Source organism: Drosophila miranda, chromosome 2, assembly GCF_003369915.1.
Source record: "Drosophila miranda strain MSH22 chromosome 2, D.miranda_PacBio2.1, whole genome shotgun sequence".
In the NCBI taxonomy this organism is placed as follows: Eukaryota; Metazoa; Arthropoda; class Insecta; order Diptera; family Drosophilidae; genus Drosophila; species Drosophila miranda.
In genome coordinates, this window is record NC_046675.1 from 6795516 (window position 1) to 6809911 (window position 14396).

Sequence of the window (14396 nt, forward strand, 5' to 3'; positions counted from 1 at the left end):
CTGACACAGGATTAGATATGGCTCTGCCCATAAATAAGAGCCGATCGCTCGGCGGCCACTCAATATTCAAGTGATTCTTCGGTGCAGCCAACATGGCAATGTGGCTGCTTAACTCCTCTCTGCTGCTGCTGCTGCTGGCAGCAGTCAGCCTGCAGGCGAGACTGATCCTTCCGCAGGACGACGGACAACTGGAGACCAAGGGGCAATTCTTTGCCACTCCTCGCAACGACAACGATGAGGGCAACTATCGACTGCCGAACAACACCGCCCCCGAGTCGTACAAGGTGGAACTATGGACTAATGTGCACAGCGGCGCGAGGGACTTCAACGGCAGCGTGCAGATCGATCTGCAGGTCCTTGAGCTATCCAGTTCCATCACACTGCACTACCGCCAGACGTCGAACTTCACAGCATCGATTATAAGCAGAGATGAGGTGGCCCAGGCCATTGAGCTCGATGTCACCACCGACACCGATCGCGAATTTCTCACCCTCACGCCGAAGTTGGCGAATGTCACCTTTGCCGCGAACACCAACTGGACCCTCAGCATCGACTACAATGGTACCCTGCGCAGCGATATGGGCGGCTTCTATATATCCAGCTACACCGACGATGACAGCACTGTGCAGTAAGTGAAACGCTCGCGATCCGAACGAGGATCTGAAATGAGGAGATCCTCATTGACTATTTACATTGCAGCTACCTGGCCACCACGCAGTTCGAGAGCACGAATGCCCGACACGCCTTCCCCTGCTACGATGAACCTGCCAGAAGAGCCAACTTCACCATTACCATCCACCACGATCCCTCCTACAAGGCCATTAGCAATATGCCCGAGGATGAGGCGGCCACTAGCTCTGGTGTTACCGCCTTCCAGACCACCCCAAAGATGTCCACCTATCTGGTGGCCTTCATCGTGTCCGACTTTGAGTCGACAGGCGGCGAGCTGAACGGCCTGCCCCAAAGGGTCTTTTCGCGAAAGGGAAAGCAGGATCAGCAGGAGTGGGCCCTGTGGTCCGGCCTGGTGGTGGAGTCTAGTCTGGCCGGTTACTTCGGGGTGCCGTTCGCCCTGCCCAAGCTGGATCAGGCCGGCATACCGGACTTTTCGGCGGGAGCCATGGAGAACTGGGGTCTAGCCACGTATCGCGAACAGTACATGTGGTGGAACAAGCAAAACTCGACCATCAACCAAAAGACGAACATTGCCAATATCATTGGCCATGAGTACGCGCACATGTGGTTCGGGGATCTGGTCTCGATCAAATGGTGGACCTATCTGTGGTTGAAGGAGGGTTTCGCCACGCTATTCTCCTACGAGTCGAACGATATTGCCTTCCCCGAGTGGAACACCTATCAGATCTACCATGTGAACGACTACAACAGCGCCCTGCTGAACGATGCCGCTACCACGGCCACGCCCATGACCCACTATGTCCAGACGCCCTCAGAGATTTCTGGCCGCTACAACACCTTCTCGTATGCCAAGCCTGCCAGTGTGCTCTTCATGTTCAAGAATGCCTGGACAGACAGCGTCTTCCGACTAGGTCTGAACAAGTATCTGACCAAGAAGTGAGTACCCCAAAACACACATAGATAATAACCCATCCCATCCTTTTTTATTTGGACTAACTTACTATTACCTATCTAGCCAATACAACTCCTGCGACGAGTGGGACTTGTTTGAGTCCCTCCAGGAAGCTGCCAATGAACAGGGGCTCTCCCTGCCCACGACGGTGGCCAACATCTTCTCCAGCTGGTCGCAGCAGGCCGGCTATCCCCTTCTGACTGTCGAACGCAACTATGACGCCGGCACCTTCACCGTGAAGCAGCAGCGCTACCTCGCTGACAAGGATGCGGCCAACCAGAACACCTGGTATGTGCCCATCAACTTTGCCACAGCCTCCAGCCCGGACTATCGAAACACGAGTGCCTCTCACTACCTGCTAAATATCGCCGAGGTGGCCGTCACAGATGCGCAGATCGGTAGCGACGATTGGCTGATCCTCAACAAGCAGAGTTCGGGATACTACCGCATCCTCTACGACAACCAGAACTACCAGCTCCTGGCACAGGTACTGGCCGACCAGCCGTACAAGATCCATGTCCGCAATCGCGCCCAGCTGCTGTACGACACATACATCTTCCTGACCTCCGGACGTCTCAATCACAGCACGCTGTTCGATTTGCTGTCCTACCTTAAGAACGAGAATGAGTATGCGCCCTGGTCCACTGCCAACACCATTCTGACCGTCTTCGATAGTTACCTGCGAGGCGATGAGCAGTACTCCGAGTTTAGCAGTTTCGTGGTCCAGCAGATCGATGGCATCTTCAATAGGTTGGGTGTCAACGAGATTCCCGGGGAGCACTATCTGAACAACTATCTGCGCGTGGTGCTGATCAGTCTGGCCTGCCAAGTGGGCAGTGAGTCGTGCTACGAGCAGTCGGCCCTGAAGCTGAAACAGTTCCTGCTGAATGGAATTCACATTGAGGCAACGATCAGGACGCAAACGTTCTGCGGAGGCCTGCGTAAGACGGAGGATGATATCTTCAATCTCGTACTGCAGAACCTAGGTGCCTCTTCGGACGCCACCGACCGCAGCCTGTTCGTCTCTTCGCTGGGATGCTCGCAGGTTCCCTCCCAGCTGGAGACATTCTTCTCGAGCTCCTTCAATGAGAGCAATGGCTTGACCGACAGCGAGCGAACTTCACTGCTCAATGCCGCCTACTCCAGGAGCGAGGTGGGTCTCACAGCCAGCCTGGATTTCCTCGAGTCCAATTGGAGGGACTACGCCCAGCTGAATGGATCCACGAAACCCTTGGATTTGGCTCTGCGTGGTATCGCCACCTATGTGGTTAGCACGAAGCAGCAAACAAGGGTAGGCTCAATGGAGTTTGGTAATCCTGTTTCCATTATAATTTTGTATTCTTGCTCTTTTAGCTGAACGCCCTGGTCGAAGATGTCAAGACCAACGGACCGGAGTATGTCGATGATGATCTTAGCACCGTCGTAGACTCCCGAGTGAATGCCAATCTCGATTGGCTGGCCGTCCATCGTGATCCTCTGATCAGTTGGTTGGCTGCCTACAACACAGTCAAGGACAATGGCAGTCCCGCCCTGACGACATCCCTAGCCACGATCCTGGCCTCAGCGCTGACGCTACTTTTGTGGCAGTTATTTTAGGATTAGTCATAGTCATGTGCTCAAGTATACCCATAAATAAATTTAATTCATGAATCAACAGTAAAACTCTTTGTACGGCTTCAAAATAGTACTGATAGGGATGGTGAATTCCGGCAGAACGTTTTTCCCTGGCCAGGACTCATAGTTCACATAATTTTTTTGTGAAATAAGTGATTAACTGGATTGATGGTTTTATGGTCTTAACAGTTCCACTTAATCAGTATAGTCTCAGTGCCATTGAGAATCCATAAAATCGATGGGGAGTTGATTGCTGATTGTGCGATAGTCGAGTTTTAGTTCGAAACTTGATTATTAATTGGATATCTGCCACTACGGCCATAGTTTATGAAGTTCACGTGCCATAATCGATAAAATGACGCCATCAGTGGAACATTCAAGAAAATAAAAGAAAGAAAATAAAGAAGTTTCGAAAAACAAAACGAGCAGGTACATTGTGGGTCCCAGCTAGGGCCATGACTCTACATTTACGAATATACCCGATACTCAGTCAGTATGGATCCCCTCCGGCAGAGGGCGCACACATAGCACGACGAAAAGTGTGTAAGAGAGAGACAGAAAATGAGTAAGCGTGGTAGGAGTTGCGTAGCCACTGCGATTTGTCCCTACAGGCTATCTTTTAGATAAGATCAATCTCTGTGATTGTGAGTTTATAGTTTTCTCGTTATCCCTATTAAAAATCTCAAAAGAATGTGTCAAACGAGTTTGTTTGCTCACATTTCTGACAATAGGTAAATGTTATACATGCCACACTATCGATTAAATCTAGTCTTAATCTAACATAAACCAATGTTAAGGTCAGCTCTACTCCTACTTTCATTGGTTTAGAGGAACATATCTGGTTTTATATGATTGTGTGAATACTTTTGGGTCACATGTTCAATCTCTTGTCGTATTAATGTTAAGTCAAAGTTAAGTTTTACCAAATCTCTCTCTGATTGCCTTGTCTAATCATTTGCTATCAAAATAGCTTATTTATTGCAGATTAACTTGAAATTTTGACGTGTAATTCCCATTGATTTATTTTGTAGTACTCTAGTACTTAAAATTAGCGCCCTTCCGTCGACATTTTCTTGAGACGACAACTTAAGTAACCATAGAAAGTATTCAAGATTATTCCAGAAATTGAAAGCAATACGAAACGTTTCTTGAACGAACTTGAGTATGGCGATTGTTACTATGCGACGGATAAACCTTTCGATGTGCGGTCCGATATGAATGGATCGATATTCTCTGGAAAACGCCATCATACATACTTGAAGGTATTATCAGCAACCCACATGTCTATCTTGAAGTCTAAGACCTATGCCTTATCTAACCATCGCAAATACGAGTGTTCAATGGCCAAAAGGAACTATCAGATGGTACGAGTATCGCTACTTGTCGCACAATCGAATCGTTGATTTATACCGACTATAGTGTTTTATAGCGGACCAGCCCCAGACACAATCTTGCCAATCATTGTTAAGGGTACACGAACGTGTGAACGGAACGCTTACTTCTGCTCTCAGAAGAAATGATTAGCATGATTAGATTAGGCTTGGCCTCCAGATAACATTTTATATAGCAGTAGGCCACAGGCACTAGTCGAATGAGAAGAGATGGCTCGCTTAAAAGTGGGAGCACAGCAAGTGCCATCCAGTTATTGCCAAGTTGTCGCCGTGCCGTAGACAACATGACTCGCGTTCAGGTCGGGACAATGTCCGTGCTGCTAGTCCTGCTGGTGGCCACCACCCAGGCAGCCGTCGTGCGCAGCTTTCCCCCATTCGAGCAGCTGCAGAGCTTGGAGCATCCCAATCTCAGAGCTGTAGTTCCATTCGCCGACGAAGAAAACTATCGCCTGCCCAACGAAACGAACCCCCTTCACTACGACGTATACCTGTCCACCGATGTCCACCTTGGCGACACAGGCTTCAATGGCACGGTATCGATTACCCTCGAGGTTCTGGAGGCTACACAGAGCATCGTCGTCCATGCCCGCCAGCTGGAGAACTTCACCGCCACTATCCAGCAGCTCGAGGTCGAGACAGCCACCGAGCAGACTCTTACCTTTGCGTACGAGGCAGAACGGGAGTTCCTTACTCTGAGCCAGACGGGTCTGAGCTTCCCGGCCGATACCAAGTGGCTGCTGAAGATCAGCTACCAGGGCAATCTGCGCTCGGACAACGGCGGCTTCTACCTCTCCACATATACGGATGAGGAGGGTAATACCAAGTACCTGGCCACCACCCAGTTCGAGAGCACCGATGCCCGTCACGCCTTCCCCTGCTACGATGAGCCAGCGAAGCGCGCCAATTTCACCATCACCATCAAGCACGATCCTTCTTACAACGCCATCAGCAACATGCCCCAGAACGAGACTGCCTCCAGGTTGGTATCCCTCTGGTGTGATTGGAAAATCTTGTAGCTAACCCTTACCGCACCGTAACCCATTCAGCTCTGGAGTAACTGCCTTCAATACGACCGTTAACATGCCCACCTATCTGGTGGCCTTCATTGTCTCCGAATTTGTCTACTCGGAGGGAGAGTTGAACGGCTTGCCACAGCGCGTCTTCTCCCGCAAGGGCACCGAGCACGAGCAGGAGTGGGCCCTGACCACCGGCATGCTGGTGGAGAAGCGTCTCTCCGACTATTTTGGCGTCAAGTTCGCCCTGCCAAAGCTGGACCAGGCCGGTATTCCCGATTTCGCTGCCGGCGCCATGGAGAACTGGGGCCTGGCCACCTACCGCGAAGAGTACATTCTGTACAACCCGGAGAACTCGACGATCAACACCCAGACGAACATTGCCACCATCGAAGCTCACGAGGATGCGCACATGTGGTTCGGTGATCTGGTCGCCATCGAATGGTGGTCCTATCTCTGGCTTAAGGAGGGATTCGCTACACTCTTTGAGCATCTGGCTGTGGATTTGGTAAGATCAACAGGTTCCCAATCAAGTATTATGAGCTTTATAATTATACCAATCTATTGCAGGCCTATCCGGAATGGAACATTTTCCAGATCTTCCATGCCGGCTCCTACCAAAGCGCCCTGATCAACGACGCCATTCCCACTGCCCGTCCCATGTCCTACTTTGTGCAGAAGCCCTCGGAGATCGGCCTGCTCTATGACTCGGTATCGTACGCAAAGGCTGGCTCGGTACTGGACATGTGGCGCAATGCACTGACCAACACCGTCTTCCAGCGCGGTCTGCATAACTACTTGGTGGCCAAGTAAGACATCCTGGACACAAGTTTTATTTAGTACGAATTAATCCATGCTTTATCCTGCAGTCAATACTCGGCCGCCAATCCCAACCAATTGTTTGCTGCCATTGCCCTCGCTGCCGTGGAGGAGAACTACGAGGTGCCCGCTCTCGTCGCTGACATGATGGCCAGCTGGACGAACCAGGGTGGAGTGCCTCTCCTGACAGTAGAACGCAACTACAATGATGGCTCCTTCACCATCAAGCAGGAGGTGTACACCAACGACAAGAACTACACAAACGAAAAGCTGTGGTACGTGCCCGTCAACTACGTGGATGCCTCGAACCCCGACTTCCGCAACACTGAGGCCACCCACTACCTACTTAACCAGAGCCAAATTAGCATCTCGGATGCCAAGCTCGCTGCCGATAATTGGCTGATCCTCAACAAGAAGTCCACTGGCTACTACCGCATCAACTACGACAGCCAGAACTGGCAGCTCATCATCGACGGACTGATCAATCGTCCCCACAAAATCGATCCCCGCAATCGGGCCCAGCTGATCAGCGATCTGTATCGCTTCGCCACCAGCGGCCGTGTGCCCCACGCCACTCTCCTGACCCTGCTCACATACCTGCCCAACGAGGATCAGTACGCTCCCTGGTCGGCGGTCAATACGGTGATCACTCTGTTCAACCACTACCTCAGCGGCGATTCCGATTACGAGAACTTCCAGTTCTACGTGGCAGAGTTGGTCAACCAGCAGTTTGACAAGTTCGGAGTGAACGATCTGAACGGCGAGCAGCACTTGGTGAAGTTCACGCGCAACCTGCTCATCAACATCGCTTGTCTGGCTGGTGTCGAGAGCTGCCTGAAGGATACCCAGGCGAAGCTGCAGAACCTGGTCGATGATGGCACCACCGTCGAGCCCAACCTCCAGGCGCAGGTCTACTGCAATGGCCTCAAGCAGGCCGACGCGAAGATCTTCGACTTTGTCTTCGATAAGCTGATGGACTCCAACGACCAGGCCGAGCGCCGCCTGCTCATCTCGGCTATTGGGTGCTCACAGAATTCTACTCAGCTGGATAAGTTTGTATCGAGCAGCATTGACCAGACCAATGGCCTGCGCGTCCAGGAGCGCATCACTCTGCTATTTCCGGCCTATTCCCGCGGAGAGGTTGGTCTGCTGGCATCGATTGACTTCCTGCTGGTGAACTGGGAGGAGTATGCCCTTTTGAACACAGGCTTCGGTGGCATTAATCCCCTATACTCTGACATCTTTGGCATATCCACCTATTGTGTGAACGAGAAACAGAGGCTTAAGCTGCAGGAGCTGGTGGACCTGGTCAAGGGCTCCACCTTCGTTCCCGACACGCTGCAAGCAAGCGTCGATGCCAATATTGCTGCCAACTACGAGTGGCTGAATGTTAACCGTGAGCCTCTGATGTCCTGGGTCTCCAACTTCCGCAACAGCAGCCCTGCCCTGAACATCTCCTTCCTGGCCCTGGTCCTGTGCCTTTTGGCCTCCAAACTGTTTTAGTTTCTAGTCCCCTAAGTCCTTATTTATAAGTAGTTGAGATCGTTCGTTGGTCAGCTGACAGGGCCACGGCGAGAACTATTCATCAATAAAACTCCATTACATAAGACAATTGTTTCTGGCTAAATTTACAGCTACCCGTACGTTTTCTGGCACTTTATGACCGTGTATTGCCTGAAAGAAACTCGTCGGATAAGAATGGTGGCTTATAAATTTCTGGCTTGCTGGTCCCGCTGTCCCCCTGACCCCCTATCCCCCTATCAGTGCGGGTAAGTCCCTTGGCAGGGAACACCGCACGAAATCCATCATTCATAAGAGCGTCATAAATAAATATGCCGATCAAAGTTCAACGCAAAAATAATCTCACCCATGGCAACCATTCGGTTAGGATTATATTTTTTGTTGCTGGAGAACGTCTCCAGCTCTCGTTGCTCTAAGGTTTTTTGATATCAGTACAACTCTATTTAAAGTTTACATTAAGTGTTTCCAGGCTTGATTTACAATTTTATGTTTCTTAATTGGTCTTTATCACAACGGGCCGAAGCCGGCCTAAGTGTGACGGGCTCCGATCCTAACCTAATTGGTCATTTACAAAACGAGACTATTAAATTTTATCTTATAGGCTGTTCACACTAGAGAGTCTTCCCGGAGAGGAAGTTTTACATAGGATAAGAATTGGGCCCTCGGAACGCAGGTGCCTCTATTCGAAGTATTCAAATAGTTTTGCACTTTCCTGGATTGCAGCCCTACTACCTACACTAATAACAAACAAATACTACTTTAAACTAATTGTATCATTAAGTAAGACATTTTTGTAAACCTCTGAGGCCATAAAGACAGTGCTGGATATATGGGAGGAGAACATCGACTGTTTACATCGTTTGAGGAAGAACTACCACAAAGTCTACAAAGAAATTGCTGAAAATAAAAAATAAATATGAGAGAATTTTCCTGTTGTTTCCTCGTCATCAAACACAACGAGGGGGAACGTTGTGAGTTGCTGCGGAGACCGCAACTCTACGGCAGACGCCGCTAATATTAAACTGCGTAGCTGCGTAAGCTGCGTAGCCACTGCAAATTGATTTGTTCCTATTGGCTATAAAAATTATCTGATCTGATCCAGATTCAGCAATCTGATAGACATGGTCATTATCTATGATTCTGCGTTTTTAGTTTTCTCGAATGTGCAATATTGTGGATGCAACCGATTTTCGTCCTTTGTGGGGGCGGAAAAGGGTGGGGCGAAATTCTGAGATATACGTTTTATAGTGAGATCTAACAGAAGTGCGGATACCAAATTTGGTTACTCAAGCCTTAATAGTCTCTGAGATTTGTGGATGCCCCAGAATTTCATCCTTTGCGGGGGCGGAAGGGGGTGTGGCGAAATTTGGACACGAAACGGTCAAGGTCCGATATCACAGGAGTGTGGATACCAAATTTGGTTGCTCTGGCTCTTATAGGTTCTGAGATCCTTGAACTCATATTTTGCAATTGGCAAAGCCGACCATGAAACCTGTGTGTTAGAGAGAGACAGAGCGAGAAAGAATGAAATTGTTTTCTTGATTCTGGCTATAATAATTATACGATCTGGTTCAGATTTTACACTCTAGAACATATAGTCATCCTCTACGATTCTGCGTTTTTGGTTTTATCGTATCTTTAAAAATGTGGATGCCACAGATTTTCGTCCTTTGTGGGGGCGGAAGTGGGCGGGGCGAAGTTTTCAAATATTTTTGTAGCAGTGACATATTACAGAAGTCTGGATCCAAAACATCGTTGCTCTAGATCTTATAGTCTTTGAGCACTAGGCGCTGAAGGGGACGGACGGACGGACGGACGGACAGACGGACAGACGGACAGACAGACAGGGCTCAATCGACTCGGCTATTGATGCTGATCAAAAATATATATACTTTATGGGGTCGGAAACGATTCCTTCTGGACGTTACACACATCCACTTTTACCACAAATCTAATATACCCCAATACTCATTTTGAGTATCGGGTATAAAAATTATACTCGTGACGCAACAACCTGCGTTTGCCAAAGTAAACGCCTACTCTGCGTCACCGTCGATAAGTATTGATCTTGACATTATCATATTTGCGGCAATATAATAACGTAATATGGCCAATGACTGATTCAAAATGTTATCCTAAGGATTTTACCCAGTTTAATCAGTTGTAGACGAACTCTTTAAGCGATAAGACCGAGAGTTCTCATACGGTTCTCAACATTCCTTGTCGTAATGGTTTTATTATCAAATTTAAAGCCTTCGGTGGTAGTACGAGTATTTTATGATGTAAGGAATATACATTCAAATAATAATTAAATTCATGCCGAGATCCGAATGATTAGTGTTTTGCGATTCAGGTGGAGAAAGAGACAAAATATTGTATCATTAATGTAATTATGCCATTTATGTCAGATAAGATTGGGTGGACAGTTCTTCGTAAACCGCTGATGCTTGTGCAAACAGCAATGCAGCTGAAACCAAACGTTATGCCATCATCTTATCTAGCAGAGTGATACTGCAGGCTAATATTTCAGGACTGTATGGATTGGTAGCTGATTACGGAAGGAGTAAATCACCGCCATGGAGCCTTATCGGAGCGATGTCGTTCATGCCTATCGCCGGCCAATCTATACACAGGGGAACTCTATCTAGGCCCAAATAAAAATTTTAAAGCCTTAGATTAGCCGCTGATAACAAAGACAAAGTCGCCAAACGCCTCTCTATATATACTAGAACCCATTCGAAGCGGCATTTAGTTGTCGAATCGCGTGCAGAGTAGCGGTTGATTTATCGTGTACCCACACCCACGGCCTGCAATTTTAACCGATCAAAGTGAGTGCTCAGCAAGTGATTTAAGGCCTATTGTGCTCTCTGGCAAATTTTGGATACGTGATCACTCGAACCCTTTTGTCCCTCAGGCGAAATGTCTGCCCTGCGCTTGGCCGTCCTTGTGGCAGCCTGCCTGTCCCTTGCCTCAGCCGGGACACGGCAACTTAAGCTGGACGTTCAGCCGCCAGCCACCTTGGCCACGGAGCTCGCTGATTACCGGCTGTCGGAGCACATTACTCCTGTCAGCTACAACATCACTCTGCGACCCTATCTACTGGTAAACGATACCAAGCGATTCACATTTGATGGCGAGGTTTGGATTGAGGTCATACCAAAGCAGGCCACGACTGAAGTGCATCTCCACTCGAAAAATCTCACCTACTCGGTCTCCCAGTACTGGGCAAAGCCGGCGGCAGGTGTTGCGAATCCCACGCCCTCCAACTTCCAGGCTCTCAATGTAACCAATTCGGATACTGATATCGTCGTGCTGACAACGGCCGCTAACCTTACGGCAAATCAGTCCTACATCCTTCACTTTGTCTACACGGGTCTAATGCAGGATGATATGCATGGTTTCTATCGCAGCTCATATGTGGACGATAACAACGAGACCAAGTGCGTTCATATCTAATCTGTGTGGGTGTAGATTGGATCTAATGTGGTGGATTCTTCTTTCAGATGGCTGGGCTCCACTCAGTTCCAGACGAATCACGCCCGCCGCGCCTTCCCCAGCTTCGACGAGCCCCAGTTCAAGGCCACCTTCAATGTCACACTGAAGCGCCACTACACGTTCAACACTGTCAGTAACACCCGACTGCTGGGATCCTACCCGAGCACAGAGAGGCAAGTTTTTTAACCCTCGATCAGCAGACGGTTTGCTTACCTTTCCAATCGATTCCCAATCCTCCCCCCTCCCTGCAGTGGCTACTATGAGGATGTGTACAACACGACGCCAAAGATGTCTACCTATATTCTGGCCTTTATCATTTCCGAGTTCACAGCCCGCAAGGACGAACAGTTCGGTGTGCTGGCCCGCCCCGAATACTATTCCCAGACCCAGTACATCTACAATGTGGGTCGCAAGATCCTCGAAGAGATTGGCAAATACGTGGACCTGGACTACTACACCCTGGGCAACGACAAGATGGATATGGCTGCCATTCCCGATTTTTCAGCGGGAGCCATGGAGAACTGGGGTCTGCTCACCTACAGGGAGCGCAGTCTCCTGGTGGATGAGTCGGCCACCACTTTGGCCTCTCGCCAGTCCATTGCCGCTGTGGTCGCCCACGAGCAGGCGCACATGTGGTTCGGAGATTTGGTCACCTGCCAGTGGTGGAGCTACACCTGGTTGAACGAGGGTTTCGCCAGATACTTCCAGTACTTTGGCACCGCCTTCGTGGAAGATGAGTGGGAGCTGGAGAAGCAGTTCGTGGTTGACCAGATCCAGTCGGTGATGTCCATGGACTCGACCAATGCCACCAACCCATTGAGCGATGAAAATACCTACACCCCGTCCGATCTCAGCCGCATGTTCAACAGCATCTCCTACAACAAGGGAGCCACTTTCATTCGCATGATCGAGCACCTCATGGGACCTGAAGATTTCCGAAAGTCGCTTCAGGAGTACCTAAAGCAATAGTAAGTACTTTGCAGGATCTCGCTCCAAAGTTTTTACTAAGAAAATTCTTTCGCCCCCAGCTCATACCAATCCGCATTGCCAGAGTATTTGCTGAAGTCCTGGCAGCAGAACTGGAACGAGAGCAGACATAAGGCCAGTTCGGAGGAAATCTTCAATAGCTTCACTACCCAGGTGGGCTACCCCCTGGTCACCGCCAATATGGCCGCCGATGGCTTGAATGTGTCCTTTAGCCAGAAGCGGTTCCTGCTGAAGGCGAACGACGGTGCCAATGCCAGCATCGAGTACACCATCCCAATCACCTACTCGAACAACCTCAATAACAACTTTGTCAACACCACGCCCAAGTTTATCCTCAATCCCAGCACAACGATGACGGTCCTTTTCAACAATTCCCTCACCTGGATTATTGCCAATGTCCAGCAGACGGGCTACTACCGCGTCAACTACACGGAGGCCAACTGGCGCGCCATTAGGACTGCTCTGTTTGCGACTAATTGGACTGGCATTCACGAGATCAACCGCGCCCAAGTGGTCGATGATCTCTTCAACTTGGCCCGGGCCAGCTACCTTCACTACGGCCTGGCCCTGGAGGTGCTGGAATACCTGGAAACGGAGGTCAACTATATTCCCTGGACGTCGGCCTTCAACGGTTTCAACTATCTCGCTATTCGCCTGGGCAACGACACGGCGAGCTTTGGTGGCTACATTCAGGACCTGACCAGCAAGGCCTACCAGAAGCTCGGCTTCAACGAGACCTCTACCGACAGTGCGCTGGACATTTACCTACGCACTAAGGTCCTGTCCTGGGCCTGCCGTTACGGCAGCGCCGACTGCATCCGTCAAGCTAAGAGTTACTTCAATTCCCTGACCACCGTGCCCAAGAATATTCGCGCCACCGTCTACTGTGTGGGTCTGCGCGAAGGTGGATCTGCGGAGTTCGAGGCCCTGTACCAGAAGTTCAAGACAGAGACGGTTGCAACCGAGGAGACTCTGCTGCAGAATTCTTTCGGCTGCGTCAAGGGCGATGCACTGATCACACGCGTCTTCAACCTGGTACTTTCAGACGAGATTCGTCTACAGGACAAGTCCTCTGTTCTGGCCACGCTCTACACGGAGAACAACGAGAACGTCAGCCCAGTCTTTGCTCTGGTCGCAAAGGAGTATGAGGCTCTGGCCACAGCGTAAGAATCCCTAGCCACATATACCTAAACTCTCATCACTAACTTTGCCATTTTTTCCTCCACAGAATGGGTGGATACTCGGCAGTGGCCACGGTCATCTCAAACATTGCTACCCGCTTCACCGAGCAGAAGCAGTACGAAGATCTGCAGACCTTCAACAAGGACCACAGCTCCAAGTTCGGCAGCTCTGCGGCTACTCTGGCTGCAGCTGAGGTGACAGTCCGGGAGAACCTGGAGTGGTCCGAGGATAAGCTGCACATCTTCCGCTCCTATCTGGCTGTGCGAGGCGGTAGCGCCATGGCCAGCGCCTTCAGCGCTTTCACCATCCTCATGGTGGCCCTGGCCACACTGTTGCGTCAGTAAGCACATGGCTAGACTTTAATGTCATCCACTTTAATATCAACCCATAAAAGTATTTGTACACTTAGCACAACCACCAATAAAAAACACAATTTTCAGATAAGATGCGACAAGTTGTATATTCATATTTGAAACTAAGCCTTCTCCGAGCAGCTAACGACAAAATCGATTACACTCAAGAGTTTGCCATCTGATTAGCACCATTAGCGTTGTGCTTTAATTGAAAGATTCAATTCTACGAACAATATTAACGTTATACCCGTATTAGCGAACTTTTATGTTGATTGCTATCGCTAAAGATTCGATCGTCATAAATTCGTATGGGCGCACAGTGGCGATCACGACGAAAAGAGGTGGCAAAAGTTCAACATTTTTTTTAGCTCTTTGGATACATTAAATACACGCATCTAATAAAGAATTTTCCTGAGTTCTTAAAAATTAAACTCGG

At 49.5% G+C, this 14396-nt stretch overlaps 3 protein-coding genes across 3 annotated transcripts; all 3 read left to right on the forward strand.

The window, feature by feature from the left end:
• The first annotated feature begins 59 nt into the window (after positions 1 to 59).
• LOC108155541 (aminopeptidase N) lies at positions 60 to 3247 on the forward strand. Its single transcript, XM_017286418.2, has 4 exons — positions 60 to 628; positions 700 to 1569; positions 1649 to 2876; positions 2939 to 3247. The coding sequence occupies exons 1-4, from the start codon at positions 93 to 95 to the stop codon at positions 3179 to 3181; spliced, it is 2877 nt and encodes a 958-aa protein (XP_017141907.2). The 5' UTR covers positions 60 to 92; the 3' UTR covers positions 3182 to 3247.
• A 1583-nt stretch (positions 3248 to 4830) lies between these two features.
• On the forward strand, positions 4831 to 8031 carry LOC108155539 (aminopeptidase N). Its single transcript, XM_017286416.2, has 4 exons — positions 4831 to 5569; positions 5637 to 6111; positions 6174 to 6412; positions 6473 to 8031. The coding sequence occupies exons 1-4, from the start codon at positions 4875 to 4877 to the stop codon at positions 7923 to 7925; spliced, it is 2862 nt and encodes a 953-aa protein (XP_017141905.2). The 5' UTR covers positions 4831 to 4874; the 3' UTR covers positions 7926 to 8031.
• Positions 8032 to 10671: 2640 nt separating this feature from the next.
• LOC108155542 (membrane alanyl aminopeptidase) lies at positions 10672 to 14053 on the forward strand. The gene is made up of 6 exons (XM_017286419.2): positions 10672 to 10771; positions 10858 to 11383; positions 11447 to 11611; positions 11690 to 12406; positions 12467 to 13588; positions 13654 to 14053. Exons 2-6 carry the CDS (start codon positions 10863 to 10865, stop codon positions 13949 to 13951), a joined length of 2823 nt encoding a protein of 940 aa, XP_017141908.2. The 5' UTR covers positions 10672 to 10771; positions 10858 to 10862; the 3' UTR covers positions 13952 to 14053.
• The last annotated feature ends 343 nt before the right edge of the window (positions 14054 to 14396 follow it).